The sequence below is a fragment of the Pan troglodytes genome, chromosome 7 (assembly GCF_028858775.2).
Source record: "Pan troglodytes isolate AG18354 chromosome 7, NHGRI_mPanTro3-v2.0_pri, whole genome shotgun sequence".
In the NCBI taxonomy this organism is placed as follows: domain Eukaryota; kingdom Metazoa; phylum Chordata; class Mammalia; order Primates; family Hominidae; genus Pan; species Pan troglodytes.
This window is the reverse complement of record NC_072405.2, coordinates 104,943,581-104,969,695: the sequence shown is the minus strand read 5'-3', so window position 1 is coordinate 104,969,695 and position 26,115 is coordinate 104,943,581. Positions and strand designations below refer to the sequence as shown.

The 26,115-nt window shown below is 41.0% G+C and overlaps 1 protein-coding gene across 5 annotated transcripts in view; it reads right to left on the bottom strand.

Annotated features, from left to right (window-relative positions):
- Positions 1-26,115, bottom strand: part of DPY19L4 (dpy-19 like 4) — a 71,071-nt gene that overhangs the window by 34,207 nt on the left and 10,749 nt on the right. For 2 of the 5 annotated variants that reach the window (XM_016959688.4, XM_016959690.4), the window contains exons 3-7: positions 22,980-23,104; positions 19,267-19,357; positions 18,190-18,311; positions 17,934-18,079; positions 1,521-1,644 (exon numbers count right to left, since the gene is read on the bottom strand). In XM_016959688.4, the coding sequence (XP_016815177.2) occupies positions 1,521-1,644; positions 17,934-18,079; positions 18,190-18,311; positions 19,267-19,357; positions 22,980-23,104 (608 nt within the window). The remainder of the gene's footprint in view (positions 1-1,520; positions 1,645-17,933; positions 18,080-18,189; positions 18,312-19,266; positions 19,358-22,979; positions 23,105-26,115) is intronic. The other 3 variants (XM_063816415.1, XM_016959689.4, XM_063816416.1) reach the window with 3 other exon arrangements.

Sequence of the window (26,115 nt, the reverse complement as noted above, 5' to 3'; positions counted from 1 at the left end):
CCCAGCCCTTTGGGAGGCTGAGGCGGGTGGATCATTTGAGTTCAGGAGTTCGAGGCCAGCCTGGCCAACATAGTGATACCCCGTCTCTACTAAAAATACAAAAATTAGCTGGGTGTGGTGCTGGGTGCCTGTAATCTCAGCTACACAGGAGGCTGAGGCAGGAGAATCGCTTGAGCCCGGGAGGCAGAGGTTGCAGTGAGCAGAGATCACGCCATCACACTCCAGCCTGGGCAACAGATAGCAAGACTCTGTCTAAAAAAAAAAGAAAATATACTCTTGTGCAGAAAGATCTTTATACAAATACAACATAAAGGAAGATCACAAAGCTGAAATGTGTTCATGTTATTTTACATGCAAAAAAGGAAATGCTAGTTATAAAAATGAAATAATAAAGTTTGCTATGCTCAGGACATTTGTCACCACTGAAAGGAGAAAAGAATAGCACATTTTTTCAGAGATTTTTATAAAGGACCCATAAGTGCATCCTGTTTCCTGGACAACCAGGTTTAATAATCTCTGCTCTCTTTTTCTAGCCAGTAATTCTTAACCCCAGATAAGAAGACTATCAAAGGACTGTTACAATTCAGTCAATTTCAATATAACTGGTTGCCCCTATAATCATTTTATGCATTTTAAATCATTATTCTTTTTCTTTTTGGAGACAGGGTCTCTCTGTCGCCCAGGCTAGAAGGCAGTGGCGTGATCTCAGCTCACTACAACCTCCGCCTCCCAGGTTCAAGGGATCGTCCCACCTCAGCCTCCTAAGTAGCTGGGATTACAGGCGTGTGCCACCACACCTGGCTAATTTTTGAATTTTTATTAGAGATGAGGTTTCACCATGTTGGCCAGGCTGGTCTCAAACTCCTGACCTCAGGTGGTCCGCCCCTCTCAGCCTCCCACAGTGCTGGGATTATAGGCATGAGCCACCATGTCTGGCCTAAAATCATTAGCCTGAGACAGACTCCACAGGCTTCTTCCAACTGCCAAAAGGGCTGTGGCAACAACAATAACAATAACAATGTAAGAATCTAAACTACCGGGGACAGTCTCCTGAAATTTTTATCAACCTACCTATACCTCAATCACAGAAAACATGAGAAGAAACAGAATATGCAGTGTTGCCATTCAAGTTAACACTCCTGTCATTTGTGGTCACTCTTTACATCTTGTTTAATATATCTTTAAATCATGGTGATTGAAGGCCATCAATGTTCCAGAAGTCCGAGAAGTGATAAAATAACAGGGGAACAGATTTTCAAAATAAGATATTTTTCATATATTTGTCAAGTTAACTATATTAAAATGATAAAACATCTCCTTTCTCCTAATTTACTGTTAATCAGATTACAGAGTAACAGTGTTGTAAGAAAACTACCTAACTATATCTTTTATTATGTAGTAACCAGGCTTCATTAAATATGATTTAATTCTTATTAGGACTAAAATTTATTTGCTATTATGTACCACATTTGCAATACATCAGAATTAGCTGCAACAGATAAAATAGATTTGTATCTTACCTCTCCATAAGTATTTAAGTTGCTTTTTAAATAGCCTGTAAGTGCAGCAATTTGGCATGCAAAATATGGTAGTGCCCAGTTTTCTCTTAAAGGAATGGAGTATTCAATTCTTGTTGTATCTACCCTAAAATAAACCACAGATGAACAGTAAAAATAAGACATTATATTTGTGTTACACTATACTTTTCAAAGTACTTTAACACAAATCTCATTGTTCTCCATAACAATCCTGTGAAGTAGGCATAGCCAGATCCACCATTGTCCTTTTTTTTTTTTTTTTTTTTTTTTTGAGATGGAGTCTCGCTCTGTCGTCTAGGCTGGAGTGCAGTGGCACGATCTCAGGTCACTGCAACCTCTGCCTCCAGGATTCAAGTGATTCTCCTGCCTCAGCCTCCTGCGTAGCTGGGATTACAGGCGCACGTCACCACACCCGGCTAATTTTTATATTTTTAGTAGAGACAGGGTTTCACCATGTTGTCTCAAACTCCTGACCTCAGGTGATCCACCCGCCTCGACCTCCCAAAGTGCTGGGATTACAGGCATGAGCCACCGCACCCAGCCCAGATCCACCATTGTCTGTACAGCATCTTTGAGCAAATTAATAGGGTCTCAACCCCGGCCCCCGCTGCCCCCAAGAAGCTGCAGAGCTACTGTGCACTACTTGGTGAAACAGATGGGCCTCTGTGAGAGATTGAAGAAGGCATGCCTTCTCTGGACAGACCCCATGCTAAGGTACACAGCTTGTTGCACAGAGTACCCCAGATTTCAGCCCCACCCTCCCTTCCCTTAACCAGATGGCTACCCTTCACTAGAGTGTACAATCTGCACCACATAATTAGCAGCATGGTAGATCCAAAGTTCTTATTCCCCTTTACAAAAGGAGTATGAAGTTCAGAAATGTAAGGTAACTTAATCAAAGCCATCCAGCTAGTAGGTGGCATAATTGGGATTAAAATGCTTTTCTTTTGATATCTAATTCAATAATCTTTTCAGTCAGCAGGTTCCCCAGAATTAATATCACAGTCTTATATGTGATATACTTAGAGACTTTTGAAAATTCCCAGAATCAGAAATATAGGAATGTCAGGCCGGGCACGGTGGATCATGCCTGTAATCCTAGCAATTTGGGAGGCTGAGGCAGGTGGATCACTTAAGCTCAGGAGTTCCAGACCAGCCTGGCCAACATGGTGAAACCCGTCTTTACTAATAACACAAAAATTAGCCTGCCGTGGTGGCGCGTGCCTGTAGTACCAGCTACTTGTTAGGCTGAGGCAGGAGAATCACTTGAACCTGGGAGGCGGAGGTTGCAGAGAGCAGAGATCGCACCACTGCACTCCAGGCTGGGTGACACAGCAAGACTCTATTTCAAAAAAATGAAAAAGAAATATAGGAATGTCTTTGTAGCTTCCTCCTAAATTTCTCCTCAATCAATTTTCATTGAGAGCTTGCTGTGTTGTGTGCATATCCACATACCACAAGGGGACTACCTATCCAGCAATCATAGAATTTGGCTCTCTTACACTCAATAGCTATTTTCTACACAAAAATAAAGGTGCTATTGTTTTTTTGAAAATTTATGAAAATTGCTGCCTAACTTTCCTAAGTAATAATGATGAACATACTTGAATGTTAACTTGGTTCCCTCAAAGGCCAAGTAACACACTCCTGAATACTGGTATCAGAGTTGGTAATTATATTTCCAATTACACCAATCAGGAATTGTTTGCAAATAATCAAAATTACAAATGTTACATCCTCACAGACCAAGAAGATAAAGTTGCAACAGCAATAAATCCAACCAGGCTCGGCACGTTATCACAGCCAAAAGAAACAAACACATACTTCAAAATGCCATGAAAACAAAGGAACAAAACATTTCTGAGAAAGCAGTTTTCTCCTTATATAATAGCAGCATACATAATAAATCTTAAAAATCATTTTTACTCATCTCTTTTCCTAGTCTCAGACCTCTAAGCACTAATAACTTTTTTCCTATTCCCTCCCCAATTGCTGGAGTACAGTGACACGATCACGGCTCACTGCAGCCTCGACCTCCCAGGCTCAGATGATCCTCCCACCTCAGTATCCCCAAGTAGCTGGGATTACAGGCACATGCCACCATGCTCATCTAATTTTTTGTATTTTTAGTAGAGCCAGTGTTTTGCCACGTTGCCCAGGCTGGTCTCAAACTCCTGGGTTCAAACAATCTGCCTGCCTTGGCTTCCCAAAGTGCTGGGATAACAGGTGTGAGCTACCACGCCCAGTAGCACAATGTACTTTCTTTTCTTTTTTTTTTTTTGAAACAGAGTCTTGCTCTGTCGCCCAGGCTGGAGTGCAGTGGTGCAATCTCAGCTCACTACAATCTCCACCTCCCAAGGTTCAAGCGATTCTCCTGCCTCAGCCTCCTGAGTACCTGGGACTACAGGTGCCTGCCACCACGCCTGGCTAATTTTTTGTATTTTTAGTAGAGATGAGGTTTCACTATGTTGGCCAGGCTGGTCTTGAACTCCTGACCTCGTGATCCACCTGCCTCGACCTCCCAAAGTGTTGGGATTACAGGCTTGAGCCACCGCACTTTCTTATGTCAAGTCATCTGCAGCCCTCTCTGTGAGTCTTCAAAATTATATTTTGACCATTTTCTGTTTAGCACAACAGTTCAGTAGCTAAGCAAAAACAAAAGAATTTCCTAGGAAGAAAGAGATAAAAACAGGGTAAAAAATAATTACACTTAAATATTTTTGTTCTTGTCAATATATGTAACAATACTAATCACTATTATAAAAAATCAAGGATCTCCATTGCCCTATAATCCATTCAAGTATTTATCCCTTATATAAATATTTTACAGAATCAAAACTCTTCAATTAATTTACATTCTGCTTTTTAAACTTAAATGTATTTTGCATGTTTTCCCTTCTTCATACTTATTCTTTTTTGAAAAATATTTTATTATAAAAGCAGTATATGTTTGTTAAAGAAATATTAGAAAATGTATACAAACAAAAAGAAGAAAAATCTTAAAACACCTATAATCTCATCCATTCAGAGGCCAACATTGTTAAATTTTCTGCCATAGCTTAGCCAGTACAGTACGATAAGGAAAAGAAACACAAGGAATCAAGTTGCAAAGGAAAGTAAAACTGTCAGGTTTTTTTTTTTTTTTGCAGAAGATACTGTGTACATAGAAAACCCTCAAGAATCTTCAAAAGCCGGGCACTGTGGCTCACGCCTGTAATCCCAGCACTTTGGGAGGCCGAGGTGGGCGGATCACGAGGTCAGGAAATCGAGACCATCCTGGCTAACATGGTGAAACCCTGTCTCTATTAAAAATACAAAAAAATTAGCCGGGCATGGTGGCGACCACCTGTAGTCCCAGCTACTCCGGAGGCTGAGGCAGGAGAATGGCATGAACCGGGGTGGTGGAGCTTGCAGTGAGCCAAGATCACGTCGCTGCACTCCAGCCTGGGTGACAGAGTGAGACTCCGTCACACACACAAAAAAAAATCGTAAAAAAACACTAAAACTAATAAATGAATTTAGCGAGGCTGTGGGCTACAAGGTTTCTTTTTTTTTTTTTTTTTTTTTTTGAGATGGAGTCTCACTCTGTCACCCAGGCTGGAGTGCAGTGACACAATCTCGGCTCACTGCAACTTCCCCCTCCTGGGTTCACACCATTCTCCTGCCTCAGCCTCCTGAGTAGCTGGGACTACAGGCGCGTGCCACCATGTCCGGATAATTTTTGTATTTTTAGTAGAGAGGGGGTTTCACCATGTTGGCCAGGATGATCTCCTCGATCTCTTAACCTCATGATCCGCCTGCCTAAGCCTCCCAAAGTGCTGGGATTACAGGCGTGAGACCCTGCCCCCAGCAATCTAAGCTTTTAAAATGGGCAAAATACTTAGACATTTCACAAAATGCTTGAATGACCAATAAACACATGAAAAGGTACCCAATATCATTAATCATCAGGAAAATACAAGAATATAGACGACATGGAACTCTCACACAATTTTGATAGAAAAATAGAATGGTACGATCACTTTAGAAAACAGTTTGGCAGTATCTTAAAAGTTAAATATACACCTGCCATATGACCTAGCCATTCTACCCAAAAGAAATGAAAGCATATGTCCCCACAAAACTGGAAACTACCCAAATGTCCATCAGTATCTGAATAAATGCACTATGATATATCCACACTATGTAATAGAACTTAGTGATAAAAAAGAATGAACTATTAATATAACCAACGTACATGAACACCAAAATTATGCTGAGTAAAAAAAGCCGGAGCCCCACCACCAAAAAGTATATGCTGTATGACTCCATTAATATATAATTCTAGAAAACACAAACTAATCTATAGAGATGAAAGCAAATTATGCTGGGCATGCTTGCTCACACCTGTAATCCCAGCCCTTTGGGAGGCTGAGGCGTGTGAATCGTTTGAGCCCAGGAGTTCGAGATCAGCCTGGGCAACATGGTGAAACCCCATCTCTACTAAAAATACAAAAATCAGCTGGCCGTGGTGGTGCGCACCTGTAATCGCAGCTACTTGGGAGGCTGAGGCAGGAAGTGCTTGAACCCAGGAGGCAGAGGCTGCAGTGAGCCGAGATCATGCCACTGCACTCCAGCTTGGGCGACAGAGTGAGACTCAGTCTCAAAAAATAAATAAATAAATAAATAAATAAGAAACCAGACACAGGTTTCCTGGGAACAACAGCATAGTAGTGGTGGTTGGGTAAGAAAAGAGGGAGGTCCCGGGCATGGTGGCTCACGCCTGTAATGCCAGCACTTTGGGAGGCTGAGGCGGGTGGATCATGAGGTCAAGAGATCGAGACCATCCTAGCCAACATAGTGTAACCCCGTCTCTACTAAAAATACAAAAAAATAGCCAGGCGTGGTGGCGGGCGCCTGTAGTCCCAGCTACTTAGGAGGCTAAGGCAGGAGAATGGTGTGAACCCAGGAGGCGGAGCTTGCAGTGAGCCGAGATCACGCCACTGCACTCCAGCCTGGGCAACAGAGTGAGACTCTGTCTCAAAAAAAAAAAAAAAAAGAAAGAAAGAAAGAAAAGAGGGAGGTATTAGAAAGGAAATTTTGGAGACTGGGCCTAGTGGCTCATGCCTGTAATCCCGGCACTTTGGGAGGCTGAGGCAGGCAGATCACTTGAGGTCAGGAGTTTGAGACCAGCCTGGCCAACATGGTGAAACCCAGTCTCTACTAAAAATATAAAAATTAGCCAGGCATGGTGGCACGTCTATAACCCCAGCTACTCAGGAGGCTGAGGCAGGAGAATTGCTTGAACCTGGGAGGTGGAGGTTGCAGTGAGCTGAGATTGTGCCACTGCACTCCAGCCTGGGTGACAGAGTGAGATCCTGTCTCAAAAAAAAAAAAAAAAAAAGGAAATTTTGGGTAGTGATGGATATGTTTATTATATTGATTGTGTTGATGATTTTGTGGGTATATTCAAATGCCTAAATTGATCAAATTGGACACTCTAAGTATGTCCAGTTCATTCTATGTCAATTATACCTCAATAAAGCTGTTAAAAAAGCATTAAAATAGTTATTCACATATACATTCATAGAAGATAGGTTTGCATATATATATATACACACACACACACACACAGATACACATATATATGCAAAAACAGGATCACATGTGAGAGTCAAATGAAACAAAAGCTGCAAGGAAGTTAGCAGTGCCTAGAACCTAGTAAACATTCAGTATTATAGCAAATCTTAGCTCTTTTCTAATTCTCTAACAAACTATTTTTTACTTAACAATATATTATGAACATCTTTCCAAGATACACATGTCAATAAACATACTTCAAGAACAGTTAATGACCATGACACACCATCGTGTAGATCTACTATAATCTAACCAATTTCCTATTGTTATACACTTTGTTTCCAACTTTGTCTATGACAAATAATTTTTTAAAACATGAACCACGCGAGGCACAGTGACTTTGGGAGGCCAAGGCAGGTGGATCACTTGAGGCCAGGAGTCCAAGACCAGCCTGGCCAACATGATGAAACCCCATCTCTACTAAAAATACAAGAATTAGCTGGCTGTGGTGGTGCACGGCTGTAGTCCCAGCTACTCAAGAGGCTGAGGCATGAGAATCACTTGAACCCACTAGGCAGAGGTTGCAGTGAACTGAGATTGCACCACTGCACTACAGCCTGGGTGATAGAGCAAGACTTGGTCAAAAACAAACAAACAAAAAACATGAACCAATATTTTTATATAGTAATTATTGATTTCATTGTTTAAGCTCATTAATCCATCTGAAATTTATCTTAATGTATGTGCAATAAGGATTTATTTTCCAGATTTGGTTGTCCCAATACCATTTAATGAACATGATGTCTTCTGTAGGGAATAGAGAAGTTCTTCTTCAAAGTTTCTTAATCCATAAAGGGTTTATCATTCCCTGGTTAAATGTTTGTATGTGTATATTCCAAGGCTGCTCCAACTTGTTCTGGTAGGTTGAGATAAGGCTAAATGAGTCCCAAATTAGGATGCATGCCATTCCTTATTTGGAAACCCCTCTGACCTCTTATCACTAACTTCCTCTTTTCTTTGTCCTCTTTCCCTTCTCCCTATTTAGGAAAGTTTTAAATTATTCGCCAATCGAGTTAAGTTTAGAGTGTGAGGTCCCATCCCAGTCAATGGGAACGGGACACAGCTCTAGGGGGTTGCATCAGGATGTAAAGGTTATAAATGTCCTCCACTCCTTTGTTCAGTGTGCTCTCGTGGCTGGACTGCTGACGAGTGCACCCTTTCTGCAGAAAGTAAACTAGCCTTGCTGAGGGACCTTTGTCTCAATGTTGATTTCTTTGCAACATTGAACTCCTGTGCCCAACATCTTCTAAAGCAGCAGCCCCCAACCTTTTTGGCACCAGGGACTGGTTTTCTGGAAGACAATCCATGGATGTGGGGTGATATGGTTTGGCTGTGTTCCCACCCAAATCTAATCTTGAATGTAGCTCCCACAATTCCCAAGTGTTGTGGGAGGGAGCCAGTGGGAGGTAATTGAATCATGGGGGCAAGTCTTTCCCGTGCTATTCTCGTGATAGTGAATAAGTCTCACAAGATCTGATAGCTTTATAAAGAGGAGTTTCTCTGCATAAGCTCTCTTCTCTTGTCTGCTACCATGTGAGACGTGCCTTTCACCTTCTGCCATGATTGTGAGGCCTCTCCAGCCACAAGGAACTGAGTCCATTAAACCTTTTTCTTTTGTAAATTTCCCAGTCTTGGGTATTTCTTTATCAGCAGTGTGAAAACAGACTAATACAGGGGAGTTGGGGAGATGGTTTGGGGATGAAATTGTTCCACCTCAGATCATCAGGCATTAGTTAGATTCTCATAAGGAGCACACAACCTAGATCCCTCAAATGCGCAGTTCACAATAGGGTTCGTGCTCCTATGAGAATATAATGCCTCTGCTGATCTGACAGGAGGCGGAGCTCAGGCAGTAATGCAAGCAATGGGGAGTGGCAGTAAATACAGATAAATCTGCAGTTGTCATCATCATCATCATCGTCATCATCATCATCATTGTCACTGCTGCTGCTGCTGCCACTCACCTCCTGCTGTGAGGCCAGGTTCCTAACAGGCCTCTGATGGGTACTGGTCTGTGGCCTGGGAGTTGGGAATCCCTGTTCTAAAGATTACCTATTTTCATATAATATTATCCCAAAAAATTTTTTTGAAAGGTAACTTTCTAAAAGACAAACAAGAAATTCACATATCATAAGGTAAGAGGTGGGGCAGAAGGACCCCAGCAACCACTCCATCAGCCCAGGACCAGGAAGCTGAACTCAGTAGTTCCCTTCCCAAAGGTTTACCTACCACCCCTACCCAACTCACATATTAGTGCAGTCAAATCTTTAAAACTCTGCACCAGAAACACAAGGTAGGTGTCTGGAATACAGATGGGAAGAATCCTTCTCCAGTGTCTGCTGCACAAACTGAGTAGGATCTCTGCCAGCCATTCCCTGCACCCACAAGTGACATCCTGGACAAGCCTCCCCTTTACCACCTCCCTCGACACCTATGCTACTCACTCTCTTCCCCTGACAATGCGTGGTGGGAGTAAGAACCAGAAGGCTAACAGTGGGAGGTGACAAAATCAAATGAGACCCACTTTTTTCCTGCAGTAGCAGAGTCTGACAGATTGTAGCACAAACTAACAGTTCAAAACAGTAATTAGATCAATTTTGGAGTCCACAGACCTGCTGATACATTCACAGGGTTCTGCAACTTCTCTTTGAGTTTAATTTCGTGTCTTCATTTTAATGTTTAGAAACATCATAGTACAGGCCCAGCGCGCTGGCTCACGCCTGTTATCCCAGCACTTTGGAAGGCCGAGGCGGGTGGATCATGAGGTCAGGAGATCGAGACCATCCTGGCTAACATGGTGAAACCCCATCTCTACTAAAAATACAAAAAAAATTAGCCGGGCATAGTGGCAGGCACCTATAGTCCTAGCTACTTGGGAAGCTGAGGCAGAAGAATGGCGTGAACCCGGGAGGCAGATCTTGCAGTGAGCCGAGATCACGCCACTGCACTCCAGCCTGGGCAACAGAGCGAGACTCTGTCTCAAAAAAAAAAAAAAAAAAGAACCATCATAGTATAAACACTATACATCACATGGATGACCCCCATGGAACTCACTATTGCCAAAGACTTCAGTGCTCACTTTCGTGTGGTGTTAACATCTAGTTGGCAATGCGGTACCACTTTAATTGGTTTGGGCTAATCAGAAAAAAATGACATAGTCTTAATAATAAATGATACATTGCCAAATAAAAACAAAACAATCACCCAGGTACAGTGGCTCATGTCTGTAATCCCAACACTTTGGGAGGCTTAGGTAGGCAGATCGCTTGAGCCCAGGAGTTCGAGACCAGCCTGGGCAGCATGGCGAGACCCCACCTTTACTAAAAAAAGCAGGGCGTGGTGGTGTACACCTGTTATCCAGCTACTAGAGAAGCTAAGATGGGAAGATCACCTGAGTCTAGGGAGGTTGATGATGCAGTGAGCTATGATCACACCACTGCACTTGAGCCTGGGTGATGGGAGTGAGACTCTGTCTCAAAAAACCCGAAACAACAGCAACAAAAAAAAACCAATGTTCTGATCACTATGGTAAAAAAAAAATTGTTTGTAGTAGACTAACAGAGCCAAAATGATGAGAACTGAGTCATTCACAGCACCCAGTTGTACAGGTGTATTACAGTTGCAAGGACCTGCTAACCTTGTCTCCAAGAAAGAAAGAAAAAGAAAGAAAGAAAGAAAGCAAGAAAAGAAACGAATGAACCTGTTGCTACACTGGTATCACATTTACACTGAGGGTTTGCAATTTGGTTTCGGTAAAATATCACTTTTACATAAATTAGTATTTTCAAGTAATATTTTACTGGTTTATTATTTTATTGGTAAATTAGTTTCAATTTTATAGCACATTTAAGTATAAGGAGCTTTACCTAGTTTTATGTTTTATATTTAAGTAGCATTATAATTCAAATTATTTAAGTCAACACATGAATCCATGAGAATAACTTAAGTTTTAAATATCTATAACTGAAGTTTGAGAAACAAGGAGTTAGATGACATATGTCTAAGTTTGTCATGTCAATGTGTAATATGTGAAAGCTGAAAACCACCTGTACAATGTCAATACAATGGCTGCACATTCCCTTGTACTAATGTATTACAACTTACCTAACCATTCTCCTCTGATTTTTTATATTATTACAAATGACTATATTACTATTATAAATTATAAATGTATTGTTTTTTAAATCATTACAAACAAGCTGGGCATGGTGGCTCACGCCTGTAATCCCAGCACTTTGGGAGGCCAAGGCAGGTGAATCGCCTAAGTTCAGGAGTTCAAGACCAGCCTGGCCAATATGGTGAAACCCTGTCTCTACTAAAATACAAAAATTAGCTGGGCATGGTGGTGGGTGCCTGTAATCCCAGCTACTCAGGAGGCTGAAGCAGGAGAATCACTTAAACCCAGGAGGTGGACATTGTAGTGAGCCAAGATCGCACCCCTGCACTTTAGCCTGGGCAACAGAGCCAGACTCCACCTGAAAAAAAAAAAAAAATGGCCAGGCATGGTGGCTCACGCCTGTAATCCCAGCATGTTGGGAGGCTGAGGTGGGCAGATCACCTGAGGTCGGTAGTTTGAGACCAGCCTGACCAACATGGAGGAACCCTGTCTCTACTAAAAACACAAAATTAGGTGGGCGTGGTGGCTCATGCCTGTAGTCCCAGCTACTCGGGAGGCTGAGGCAGGAGAATCACTTGAACCTGGGAGGCAGAGGTTGCGGTAAGCCGAGATCGCACCATTGCACTCTAGCCTGTGAAACATGAGTGAAACTCCGTCTCAAAAAAAAAAATTTTTATTACAAACAATGCTACAATACATAAATCCAAGTAACAAACTCTTTCCTTCTTTTTGAATTACTTCCTTGGAATAAAACGGAATTCCTGGGAGAAACTGCTCCCTAAAATTGAAAAAACTTATATCTCCACCAGCAGCCTGAGTATACCAACATCATCACCACAGAATCAGTATCATGTGTTCCATTATTGTCTGCCAATTGTATCTCTGGGACATGTACATTTCCTTGCATCTTATTCCTTAATTGTTACCATTGTACAACTGTACAATGTTACAATGTACAGTTGCTTTTTTGCCAAAGATTAAATTTAATACAGACTTTTAATCAAACATATTTTCAGCACTCCTCAAATATAAAGCTGTTTCCCCTGAAAGTGAAACCTAGGTATGTATTTGTAGATGAGAAGATCACTGGGGAACAAGACAATTTCCACATTGCTTCTACGTGGAGCCTGGACTTTGTCAGTCCATTTTGGTGGCAAGTCTTCAAAGGGAGTCACTCACCTCTGATTTTTTCCCCCTATCTGTACAATGCCGTTTCCTGAAATCTCTTTGAATTTTCTAGTATACCTACACCTTTTAGTCTGAACAAACAGGAACGATTTTATAACCCTGCTTTCCCCTTCCAGTGTTAAGGAACAAGTAACATAAAATACCATTAAGAACACGAATAATCATAATATAATGGAATGACTTTAATATCTTTTTATACTTTTCTAAGAAGTCATATATAAATAAAAGCTATAAAGCTGATGAATAAAGAGACAGCATATTCTTTCATGGCATTAAAATGTATTTTGCAGTACAAGATACATACCAATAAAATATAAACAAAAAGCAAACAAACGCATTTTTTAAAACTTAGCTATTAAGAACATTTCAATTGTCAAAAGATACATTTGAGTAGAATATACCAGGTCAATTTTTCTATTTAACTTCTACTCCAGCAATACAGCATACATCAGTGACATCAAATAAGGCAGTCAGACTTCTGTTTATTTTATTTCTTACAATTCTCACTAAGATCTCTAAAGAGAGTCTTATTCTTTTTTTTAAGTAGCATAAGAGAGTCTTATTCTTTAAAACCATTATGTTTACATGAGAAAGTATCTTTTCCTCTTCAAATATGAAGACAGATATAGGGATTACATGAAATTAATAGCAAAGTTAATTGAATGTGGTAGCCAGCCTCCAAGACGGTCCCAATGATTCCTGCCTCCTGGTATTAATATCCTGTGTTGTCACCTCCCACACAGTACCAGGGGTCTGTGCAACTGACAAAATATGGCAGAGTGATGTTATATCATTTCTAAGATGAGGTTATAACAGATACCTGGCTTCCATTGTGGCACACTCTCTCATACTCTCTTGGATCATTCACTGTAAGGGAGACCAGCTGCCAAGTTGCATGCTGCCCTATGGAGAGGCCCATATGTAAGAAATTAAGGCCTCCCTGGCCAAAAGCCAGTAAGGTACTGGGCCTCTGGGAAATGGCCACATGAGTGAGCTTGGAAGCAGATGCTTCAGCCCAGCCAGGCCTTCAGACGACACAGTACAAGCCAACATCATAACTGAAACCTCATGAGAGACCCTGAGCTAGAACCACCAATCTAAACCTCTTGGGATTCCTGACCCACAGAAATATGTGAGATGTTTGTTGTTTTAAGCTGTTAAATTTCGGGTGATCTGTTATGCAGCAATAACTAATACATCACAGAATCAAAAAAGCAATCCTTTTATTTTTATTTATTTTGAAACAGACTCTCACTCTGTCACCCTGGCTGGAGTGCAGTGGCATGATCTCAGCTCAATGCAGCCTCCGCCTCTCAAGTTCAAGCAATTCTCCTGCCTTAGCCTCCTGAGTAGCTGGGACTACAAGCACCTGCCACCACATCTGGCTAATTTTTGTATTTTTAGAGGAGATGGGGTTTCACCATGTTGGCAAGGCTGGTCTTGATCTCCTGACCTCAAGTGATCCACCCGCCTCAGCCCCCCTAAGTGTTGGGATTACAGGCGTGAGCCACTGCACGCAGCCAAGAAAGCAATCCTTTTAGAAAGTCTATATTTTAAATAATACAATAATCATTTGTATTAAATACAACTTCATTCATTCATTTATTTTTGAGACAGGGTCTCTCTCTGTCACCCAGGCTGGAGTGTAGTGGCACAGTCAATAGCTCACTGCAGCCTCAGGCTTAAGTGATCCTCCTGCCTCAGCTTCCTGAGTAGCTGGGATTGCAGGCACACACCACCAAGCCTGGCTATTTTTTTTTTTTTTTTTTAAGTAGAGATGATGAGGTCTCACTATGTTGCCCAGACCGGTCTCAAACTCCAGGTCTCAAGTGATCCTCCTACCTGGGCCTCCCAAAGTGCTAGAATTATAGGTGTGAGCCACTACACCTGACCCCACTCCACTTTAAAATACAAGAATTGGCCAGACACAGTGGCTCACGCCTGTAATCCCAGCACTTTGGGAGGCCGAGGCGGGTGGATCACTTGAGGTCAGGAGTTCAAGAACAGCCTGGGCCAACATGGCAAAACTCCCACCTCTATTAAAAATACAAAAATTAGCTGGGTGTGGTGGTGGGCACCTGTAATCCCAGCTACTCGGGAGGCTGAGGCAGGAGAATCACTTGAATGCGGGAGGCAGAGGTTGCAGTGAGCCGAGATTGTGCCATTACACTCCAGCCTGGGCGACAAGAGCAAGACTACATCTCAAAAAATAAATAAATAAATAAAATAAAATAAAAGACTTTTGGTGGGGCATGGTGGCTCATGCCTGTAAGCTCAGCACTTTGGGAAGCCAAGGCAGGCGGGTCACCTGAGGTCAGGAGTTTGAGACCACCCTAGGCAACATGGTGAAACCACAACTCTACCAAAAAATATAAAAATCGGCCAGGCATTGGCCGGGCGCGGTGGCTCACACCTGTAATCCCAGCACTTTGGGAGGCTGAGGTGGGTGGATCACTTGAGGTCAATTCAAGACCAGCCTGGCCAATATGGTGAAACCCCATCTCTACTAAAAATACAAAAAAATTAGCTGGGCATTGTGGCATGTGCCTGTAATCCCAGCTACTCGGGAGGCTGAGGCAAGGAAATTGCTTGAACCTGGGAGGCGGAGGTTGCAGTGAGCCAAGATCACGCCATTGCACTCCAGCCTGGGCAACAGAGAAAGACTCCATCTCAAAAAAAAAAAAAAAAAAAAAAAAAATTAGCCAGGCATGGTGGCATGTGCCTGTGGTCCCAGCTACTGGGGAGGCCGAGGTGGGAGAATCACTTGCATCCATGAGCCAGAGGTTACAGTGAGCCAAGATCGTGCCATTGCACTCCAGCCTAAGCAACAGAGTAAGACTCTATCTCAAAAAGAAAGTAAAAAAAATAAATAAGTAAAATATAAGACTTTCTTATTTTTTGAGATGGAGTCTCGCTCTGTCGCCCAGGCTGGAGTGCAGTGGCGAGATCTCAGCTCGCTGCAAGCTCCGCCTCCTGGGTTCACGCCATTCTCCTGCCTCAGCCTCCTGAGTAGCTGGGACTACAGGCACCCGCCACCACACTTGGCTAATTTTTTGTATTTTTAGTAGAGATGGGGTTTCACCGTGTTAGCCAGGATGGTCTCTATCTCCTGACTTCGTGATCCACCTGCCTCAGCCTCCCAAAGTGCTGGGATTACAGGCGTGAGCCACCGCACCCGGCCATAAAATATAAGACTTTCTAAACCTAGTCTATGAGTATTATTATAACTTTCTGTCTTTCTAAAAATAAATCCTAATAGCATTTTAGAAAAGTACACAGCAACTCAAAATGTCCTCTAACAGGCACTTTCTGACATAACAAAAAATCATCTTGTCCTCCTAGTTGCCAGACTGGATTTTCTAATTCCATTCTATACTAAAAGGAACCAAAGCTCCAATGAGAAGTGGCTATTTACAAATCTTCTGCAGCAAAAGTGCAAACCTACTCACCTTGTTGAGCCAGAAAACAAGAAAGCTTTCAAAGATTAACAAAGTTGTGTCAAAAGAACTCAGGAGCCGGCCTGAAAGGTACTCCTATTAACCAAGGGTGTGACAATTTGAGCAACAGAAGAACATTGATCAAAATGTTCTGAATCAATGAAATCAATTAAAATGAATCACTGAATCAATAAAAATCCATAAGTACAGAAAGATGCTTAGAAAAGAGAACACCAGAATCAAAGGTTTTTGTCACTATCTGAGAAAGCTATTAAATTAATCTCTTATTTAGAAATTGGTAAATTGAAATTAAGCATTTGTCTTCACTTTCTAATAGTGACTTGAAGGTAACTAAAAAGCCCTGGTTAATGAGGAAAAATTCTACTTTTGAAGAATGAAGAATGTAGCTAATGAAAATAGAAAAATATAATTTTATAAACCCTAATAAAATTACTACTTTAAGGCAAAGGTTACAAACTGGTGTTACAACTGTTAGGTAAATGCTTAATGGTAAAAAGGACATTCATTTGGTGCTAAAAAACGCCACACAGATTATTCTCCAGTTATTAGAGAAAAACATAACTATTCAATGGAGAGATCAGACTGCCATTCCCCCAAACCAGTAGTCAATCTCAGCTTCACTAGGGGTTGATCAATTAACTATAATTTCTACTGTCATGGAACATGAAAAATATATAATCTACCATATATTTCAACCAGAACTGTTTACTTTGAACCCATCAAGCCTTTACACATAACTTTCAGATTACAGAAACACAGGAGATAAAGGTAAAAGCTAAATGACACCACAGGATGCAACAAGACTTAGTCTCTTCAACATAAAAAGGGGGACTATGTTAGATTTACAGAGTATTAAGGAACATAACAACCAGATGCACTATGGAGTCCTGGATTAAATCCTGATTTGGATAAATCAGCTATATAGAGTATTTTAGGGTCAACCAGGGAAACTGTAATAAGGTCTGGGTATTAGATAAGATAAAAAGTTATTGAAATGGAAAGGCAGTGACAGTTGAATAGAGAAAGCAGCATAAAAAAAACAGTATTGCAGCCGGGTGCAGTGGCTCACACCTGTAATCCCAACACTTTGGGAGGCCAAGGCGGGTGGATCACGAGGTCAGGAGATTGAGACCATCCTGACCAAGATGGTGAAACCCTGTCTCTACTAAAAATACAAAAAAATTAGCCGGGTGTGGTGGCGGGCGCCTGTAGTCCCAGCTACTCCCGAGGCTGAGGCAGGAGAATGGTGTGAACCTGGGAGGTGGAGCTTGCAGTGAGCCGAGATCGCACCACTGCACTCCAGCCTAGGCGACAGGGCAAGACTCCGTCTCAAAAAAACAAAAAACAAAAACAAAAACAAAACAAAACAAAAACAGTATTGCAAATAGACCTGATTTTGGTAAAAAATACATATACAAATACATAGATGCATACACACACACATTCACCTAGAAGACCCAAAATTCAGATTCTAAGGATTAGGATGAATAAAAAAAGAAAAAGATCCAAAAGAATATGCTGGTATATTATGTCTCAATTTTTGCATATAGTGGCATAAAACAACACAAATTTATTATCTCACAAAGGCCAGCAGAGTATGGCTGGATGCTCTGCTCAGTATCCCTAAGCTAAAATCAAGGCATCGGCCAGAGCTACAGTTTTCATCAGGGGCTTGTAGTCCTCTTACAATCTCATTGGCTACTAGCAGAATTCATTTCCTCCTTGCTTCATGCCTGCAGTGGTGCAGAAAATCCTCTGATCTCTCTTTCTACACAGGCTAGAGAAAGCACTTTGGTTTTAAGGGCTCACGTGATTAGACCAGGCCCACAGGGTAATCTTTCCAATCTGTCTAATGTGCTATACAAAGTATCATAATCATGGGAATGGCATCTCATCATATTCATAGGTTCTGAGGATTAGAGTAAGGACTGTTGGTGAGGGGAGGCATTTTCAGAACTCTGACTACTACAGCCACAAAAAGTTTTTAAAAATCAATTAAAACAGCTTTCTTACCTGTTAATAATGAACCACGCAACAGTAAGCATTCCTGCTAGCCATGTTCCACTCATAAGCCAACTTGTAACAAATAAAGCAGTAACATATATTCCTTGCAATCCAAAAACAATGCCAATATAGAAATACACTGGCTCAATAATCTCCTATGTGGAAAAAACAGAAAGCGAACAAGACAATAGGATGGCATTAAATAATTTGAGCATTCATGAATACATGAGAAAATAAATATTAGGGTCCAACAAAAAATACATACATTGCTACCAGTGGCTTGATATAAAATGCTAGCAATAAGTTCCGGATATAGAGACATTTGCTGCACTGCATTTATAGTCTTCAGAGATACAGTTTTGTTATTGTGTGTCAGTTCATAAACACCTAAAGACAGAAAGATTTTTCTCCAGATTATTTATTCTGCTTCACAGTAATTAAATAAACATGTCATTAGTCCTTAAATATTTAATATTGTTATCAAGAAAGATCCCAAATAGAATACTCCATGCTGCATTTTCCATTTTTAAAAAATTTAGCACAATAAAGAGAAATATCTATATCCTGAGACAAATCCCCACATTGAAAGGTCCCAATATAGCAGAACAGAAGTTGTCAGAGGCTGGGAAGAGTAGAGGGGAGGGGAGGATAGGGAGAGACTGGTTAATGGATACAAAATTACAGCTAAATAGGAAAAATAACTTCTAGTATTCTGTAGTACTATAGAATGAATATGGTTAACAACAATTCAGTGTATATTTTCAAAAAGCTGAGAGTTGATTTTGGATATTCATAACACAAGGAAGTGATGTATGTCCAATGTGATGGATATACTAACTACCCTGATTTGATCATTATACATTGTGTATAATATCAAAATATCACTCCCCATAAATATGCACAATTACTACATGTAAAGTAAAAATAAAAGGAGGAGGAAAGGTTCTAAAATAGAAGAACAAAGTTTTATTTAAGAAAAATATTGATATTACAGCCGGGCGCAGTGGTTCACACCTGTAATCCCAGCACTTTGGGAGGCTGAGGCGGGCAGATCATGAGGTCAAGAGTTCGAGACCAGCCTGGCCAACATGGTGAAACCCCGTCTCTACTAAGTATACAAAAATTAGCCGGGCATGGTGGTGCATGCCTTTAATCCCAGCTACTAGGGAGGCTGAGGCAGGAGAATTGCCTGAACCGGGAGGCAGAGGTTACAGTGAGCCAAGATCGCACCACTGCACTCCAGCCTGGGTGACAGAGCAAGACTCCGTCTCAGAAAAAAAAAAAAAGAAAAGAAAAGAAAAGGAAAATATTGTTATTAAAAATATAACTGTGATTATCATACCTCTTTCAAATGAAGGTGCCTTTAACATATCTTTATAATAGGAGTAATAAATGGCACTGTCACCCTGAAACGTGATTTCCCGTTCAAGCTCCTAAAAGAAAATGAAATTATTATTTAAAATTTAATTTTTTTTTTTTTTGAGTCAGAGTCTCGCTCTGTCGCCCAGGCTGGAGTGCAGTGGCGCGATCTCGGCTCACTGCAAGCTCCGCCTCGTGGGTTCATGCCATTTCTCCTGCCTCAGCCTCCCGAGTAGCTGGGACTACAGGCGCCTGCCACCACGCCGGGCTATTTTTTTGTATTTTTAGTAGAGATGGGGTTTCGCCGTGTTAGTCAGGATGGTTTCGATCTCCTGACCTCATGATCCACCCACCTCAGCCTCCCAAAGTGCTGGGATTACAGGCATAAGCCACCACGCCCAGACTTAAATTTAATTTTTTTGTTTTTAAGAGACAGAGTCTCTCTCTGTTACCCAGGCTGGTGTGCAGAGGCACAATCATGGCTCACTGAAACCTCAAATGTTCCTCCCACCTCAGCTACCCAGTAGCTAGGACTACAGGCACATGGCCAGCGTTTTTGTTTTGTTTTGTTTTATTTTTTTGTAAAGAAGGGGGTCTCACAATGTTGCCCAGGCTGGATTATTTGAAGTTTTTTGTTTTGTTTTGTTTTGTTTTGTTTTGTTTTGAAACAGAGTCTTGCTCTGTTGCCCAGGCTAGAGTGCAGTGGCGCGATCTCTGCTCACTGCAACCTCCGCCTCTTGGGTTCACGCCATTCACCTGCCTCAGCCTCCCAAGTAGCTGGGACTACAGGCGCCCGCCACCACGCCCGGCTAATTTTTTGTGTTTTTAGTAGAGACGGGGTTTCACCGTGTTAGCCAGGATGGTCTCAATCTCCTGACCTCGTGATCCGCCCGCCTCGGCCTCCTAAAGTGTTGGGATTACAGGCGTTGAGTCACCGCCCGGCCCTTACTTGGTTTTAAATTTCAGCCTCTGGCCCAGCGTGTTGGCTCACCCCTGTAATCCCAGCACTTTCGGAGGCCGAAGAGGGTAGATCACTTGAGGTCAGGAGTTTGAGACCAGCCTGGCCAACATGGTGAAACCCTGTCTCTACTAAAAATAGAAAAATTAGGCCTGGTGGTGTGTGTCTGTAATCCCAGCTACTCGGGAGGTGGGAGAATCGCTTGAACCCAGGCGGCAGAGGTTGCAGTGAGGCGAGATCACACCACTGCACCGCAGCCTTGGGACATGGAGTGAGATTCTGTCTCAAAAAATAATAACAATAAAATAAAATAAATTTCAGCCTCAATCTTCTGTCTCCCTCCTCACCTTCCAAATTAACATATTAATAATATTTATCCTTTTATTCAAAGACATGTTTGAATTTTCTTTAATTACTAGTGGCCCCATTAATGAGGAACTTAACTTTTTAGTAATCTGGCAATAATTTTAATGAAACATTAAGGTTTAAAATGAATTGTAAATCACAAGTCATCACTTGTTATATATAACATATATCCGGAAAATCTAGAAGGAAAACCACAAGACATGCCCTAAGAATAGCAAGAATAGTGAGAGAGGCAATAACAAATGATATTTGAAGTGTTAGAAGTCCATAATAAAAAGACAAGTTTAAGGAGAAAGCCATATTTTCTATTACTGTTCCACATCTCTATGTAAGCAGAACAGCAAGTCTTTAATTAGTGCTTTGCAAGAGCAGCAGATACTTAATCAGTGCTCTTCACATGAACTTCCAGAGGTACAGCAAATCTTAAAATTCCTACAATCAGGCTAATAGAACTAAGAATATAATAGTAAAAATCACCTTAGGAGGCTTTGTGCTTTTTAGACTGAATCAAAATTTTATGAATCTATAATCTTTTAAAATCAAATGAATTATTTTTATGCATAATATGTATCAATTAATACAAAAATAAAAATATTAGAGCACTTTTCACAAAGTTTGATCAACAGAACTTCCTAAAATGTTAACAGATGTTACCAAAAAAGAATTCTGTAGTTAAATAAGTTTTGAGAAAGACTAGATTAAACAAAATCAAACAGCTTTATTGTAAGATTTTTCAGAGTTTCAGTATATCTTATATATTGTGACTCTCCAAGAGGAAGTCTTTTCAGATCTATTTTTCCCCATCTTGAGTTTGCTGTGGTCTGAATACATGTGTCCTCCTAAAATACATACGGTGAAACCTAATACCCAATGAGAAGATATTTGGAAGTGAGATGTTTGGGAGGTGATTAGGTCATGAGGGCAGTTCCCTCATGAATGGGATTAATGTCCTTATAAAAGAGGCCCCACAGCGATCCCTTGCTGCTTCCACCATGTGAGGATGCAGCAAGATGATCCCTGCTATAAACCAGGAAGCAAGCCCTCACCAGACACCAAATCTGCCCATGCCTTGATCTAGGACTTTTCAGCCTCCAGAACTGTGAGAAATAAATTTCTGTTGTTTACAAGCCATTCTGTTGTTTATAAGCTTATGGTACTTTGTTATAGCAGCCTGAATGAACTAAGAGCTTACTGACCTAAATAAATTACTTTAAATTTTTTTTTATGAATGCAAATACTTGTTTCTAAGATTTCAAAGATGTAAACTCTCAATCAGTGCTTCTCAAAGCTACTGGGTATATGAAACACCTGGAGACCTTATTAAACTGTAGATTCGGATTTTAAAGTGGGGTCTGAGAGTCTATGATTCTGAAAAAGCTCCCAGATTCTGCCAATGCTCCTGACCCATACGCAAAGCTTTGTAAAACAAAGTTCTTAATGAAGGCCTTCTAATTTTCAAAGCTTTGGTTATTCTCAGTTCTGCCTATACAACATAATCACCTGAAAATATTTATCAACATACTGATCGCAGCCTGTCCCACTGCCCCTACCTAAGAATCTGAGAGGTAGGTTATCTCTGAAAGCTCCCTAGATGATTCTATCATATATCCATTGTTGAGAACTGCAGTCAATCTGCATAACATTTTCAGGGAAATAATATATGCTACAGTAATAGCTAAATCAAGACAGATATAGTCAGTAATTACTCAGTTAAATGTCTTGATGGTGTTAATTAAACCAATTGCTTTAAAATACTCGGTCAGCTTGACTAAAAAATAAGAAAAACAAAAAACCCAGTTTGGGCTCAAAAATTTAAAAACTCTACAAAGCCAAGAGGACTTTGCAAACAAACTTATTCAAAAGTCAAACTATGAAATTATGAATACAACTATAGTGACTGAAGAATCTGTGGAAATATACATGATTGAAAACCAAACACTAAACACAGTAATATGAGGCAAAATCTTAATACTATGTGATGCCTGTTAATGCCTTTCAACACCCTCAAAAACATTCTAATCATGTGATCTAAAAATTAAAATATTTTAATACTAAAACTTCCACAGATTGTTTCTGAAATGTGAACTATCTATCAAAACTATGAAAAGGCTGACTAAACTCCATAACATTTCACTGTCATCAAAAGTCCCTGATAAGTTAATTGCAGAAAGGGGAGCACCCTCATAGTTTTATTCTATGAAATACACTATTAGTATTTTAAGGTTGATACTGTAACTATATTCTCAAAACAGCTTCTGGAGCATTTTGTTCCTAATAGCCATAAATAAGACAGCACTTGTCATACTTATCATACATATATTCTGGTTCCCTGGGAAAATAACTTTCATATGCTCAAAATTCTTTCTTCTTACCTGCCTGTTGGAAAACCAGAATTTCCGTTCATGGTATGCTGATAAGTAGAGAGCATACATCATACCACTAGTAACCGCTGCAAGACAGCCAATGAAAATCTTTGCAAAGCGTTGAAATAATACATCTGAAAAAGTATATTAAAAGTAATCAAAAGGTAATATGTACCCTTGATATGATGTGATTAAAAATGGCATTCTACCTCTATGGTCTTTGTCCCCAAAACCCACAACTCGAGTCTAATTGTGAGAAAAGCATCAGATAAATTCCAACAGAGGGGCATCCTATAAATATATCTCTCAAACTGTCAAGGTCATCAAAAACAAGAGCTTGAGAAAGTATCAAAGCCAAGAGGAGCTTAACAGACATAATAACCAAGTGTCATGTGGTATTGTGGATGGGATACTGGGACAGAAAAAAGACATTAGGGGCTGGGCATGGTGGCATTTTGGGAGGCCAAGGCAGGCAGATCACTTGAGGTCAGGAGTTTGAGACCAGCCTGGCCAACATGGTGAAACTAAAATACAAAAATTAGCTGGGTGTGGTGGCGCACACTTGTAATCCCAGCTACTCGGGAGGCTGAGGCACAAGAATCATTGAATCAGGGAGGTGGAGGTTGCAGTAAGCCGAAATCATGCCACTGCACTCCAGCCTGGGGGACAGAGCAAGATTCCGTCTCAAAAAAAAAAAAAAAAAGACATTAGGTAAAAACTAAGGAAATCTGAATATCTGAATAACATATGATCTTAAGTTAATAATAATGTATCAATATTGCTTCATTAATTGTAACAAATGTACCATACTAATGTAAAATGTTAATAATAAGGGAAACTCCATATGTGGGAGAGTGTAATACAGGAACTCTATCTGCTCAATTCTTCTGCAAATCTAAAATTGTTTTAAAAATTAAAGTATAGGTCGGGCGCAGTAGCTCACGTCTGTAATCCCGCCACTTTGGGAGGCCGAGGCGGGTGGATCACCTGAAGTCAGGAGTTCGAGACCAGCCTGGCCAACCTGGTGAAACCCTGTCTGTACTAAAAATACAAAAATTAGCTGGGTGTGGTGGCGGGTGCCTGTAATCCCAGCTACTCGGGAGGCTGAGGCAGGAGAATCACTTGAACCTGGGAGGCGGAGGTTGCAGTGAGCAGAGAGCATGCCACTGCACTCCAGCCTGGGCAACAGAGCAAGACTCTGTCTCAAAAAAATAATAAAATACAAAAATAAGATAAGATAAAATTTAAAGTCTATATTCTGCAAGAGGAAGAAGTTCTAAGATCTGTGTCACAACATAAATATACTTAACACAATAGAACGCTACACTTAAAAATGGTTAAGATGGGCCTGGCACAGTGGCTCACATCTGTAATCCCAGAACTTTGGCAGGCCAAGGCGGGAGGATCACAAGGTCAGGAGATCGAGACCATCCTGGCTAACACGGTGAAACCCCGTCTCTATTAAAAAATACAAAAAGTTAGCCGGGCGTGGTGGCAGGTGCCTGTAGTCCCAGCTACTTGGGAGGCTGAGGCAGGAGAATGGTGTGAACCCAGAGGCAGAGCTTGCAGTGAGCAGAGATCATGCCACTGCGCTCCAGCCTGGGTGACAGAGCGAGACTCTGTCTCAAAAAAAAAAAAAAAAAAAAAAAGGTTAAGATGAAGCTAAGTGTGGTGGCTCAGGTCTGTAACCCCAACACTTCCAGAGGCAGGCAGATTGCTTGAGCTCATGAGTTCGAAACCAGACTGGGTAACATGGTGAAACCATGTCTCTACAAAATATTAGCCCAAGTGGTGGTGGCGGGTGCCTGTAATCCCAGCTACTTGGGAGGCTGAAGCAGGAGAATCGCTTTAGCCCAGGAGGCAGAGGTTGTAGTGAACCGAGATGGCAACACTGCATTCCAGCCTAGGTGACACAGCCAGATCTTGTCTCAAAAAAAAAAAAAAAAGAAAGAAAGAAAAAGAAAAAAGAAAAGGGTAAGATGGTACAAAAATTAGTCTATGAATATTAAAAAGTAATCCAAAGGAATGTATGACCCAATATCAAAAAAAGTACAGGTTCATTCAGAAATTTTTTTTTTCTTTCAGGATTTTTTATTCATTGAAGAATAACTCACTATAAACCTAAAGCCATGTAAAATGTACAACTCAATAAGTTTTGATTATCATGTTTTAAAAGATCACATACAACTGTTATATATGGACACAAACTATTTCTTTTTTAAATTTTATTTTATTTTTGTAGAGACAGGATTCTTGCTATGTTGCCCAGGCTGGTCTTGAATCCCTGGTCTCAACAGATCCTTCCACTTTGGCTTCCTAAAGTGCTGAATTACAGACATGAGCCACTGCCTCCAGCCTGTAGCTGCTTCTTAATGAAATAACATAAGACACATTTGGATTTTGTATACAAAAGATGATTCAGTCTTGCTACAGCCATTGAGTATAATAAGCATAATAAAAAAAATAAGGGACTAAAGGCCTAAAACCCAGTGTTCTGTTACCGAATGACTGACAGTAAAAATCAACTTGTTGATTTTTTTTTAGCTAAACTAAAATTTTAGTTATTTTTATAACATTATTTAATACATAATAGTTTGCATAGCATGTTGCAGTTGTGCTGTTATGCAAACTAGTATAGAGTAACTAATTAAATATCAATAAATAATCATATTCTAAATGTTTGAAAAACACTCTGCAGGCCGGGCACGGTGGCTCACGCCTGTAATCCCAGCACTTTGGGAGGCCGAGGCTGGTGGATCACCTGAGGTCGGGAGTTTGAGACCAGCCTGGCCAACATGGAGAAACCCCGTCTCTACTAAAAATACAAAATTAGCAGGGTGTGGTGGTGCATGCCTGTAATCCCAGCTACTCGGGAGGCTGAGGCAGGAGAATCCCTTGAACTTGGGGGGCGGAGGTTGTGGTGAGCTGAGATCACACCACTGCACTCCAGCCTGGGCAACAAGAGCGAAACTCCGTCTCAAAAAAAAAAAAAAAAAGAGACAGAGTTTCGCTCTTGTTGCCCAGGCTGGAGTGCAATGGCGTGATCTCGACTCACTGCAACCTCTGCCTCCTGGGTTCAAGCGATTCTCCTGCCTCAGCCTCCCGAGTAGCTGGGATTACAGGCATGCGCCACCACGCCTGGCTA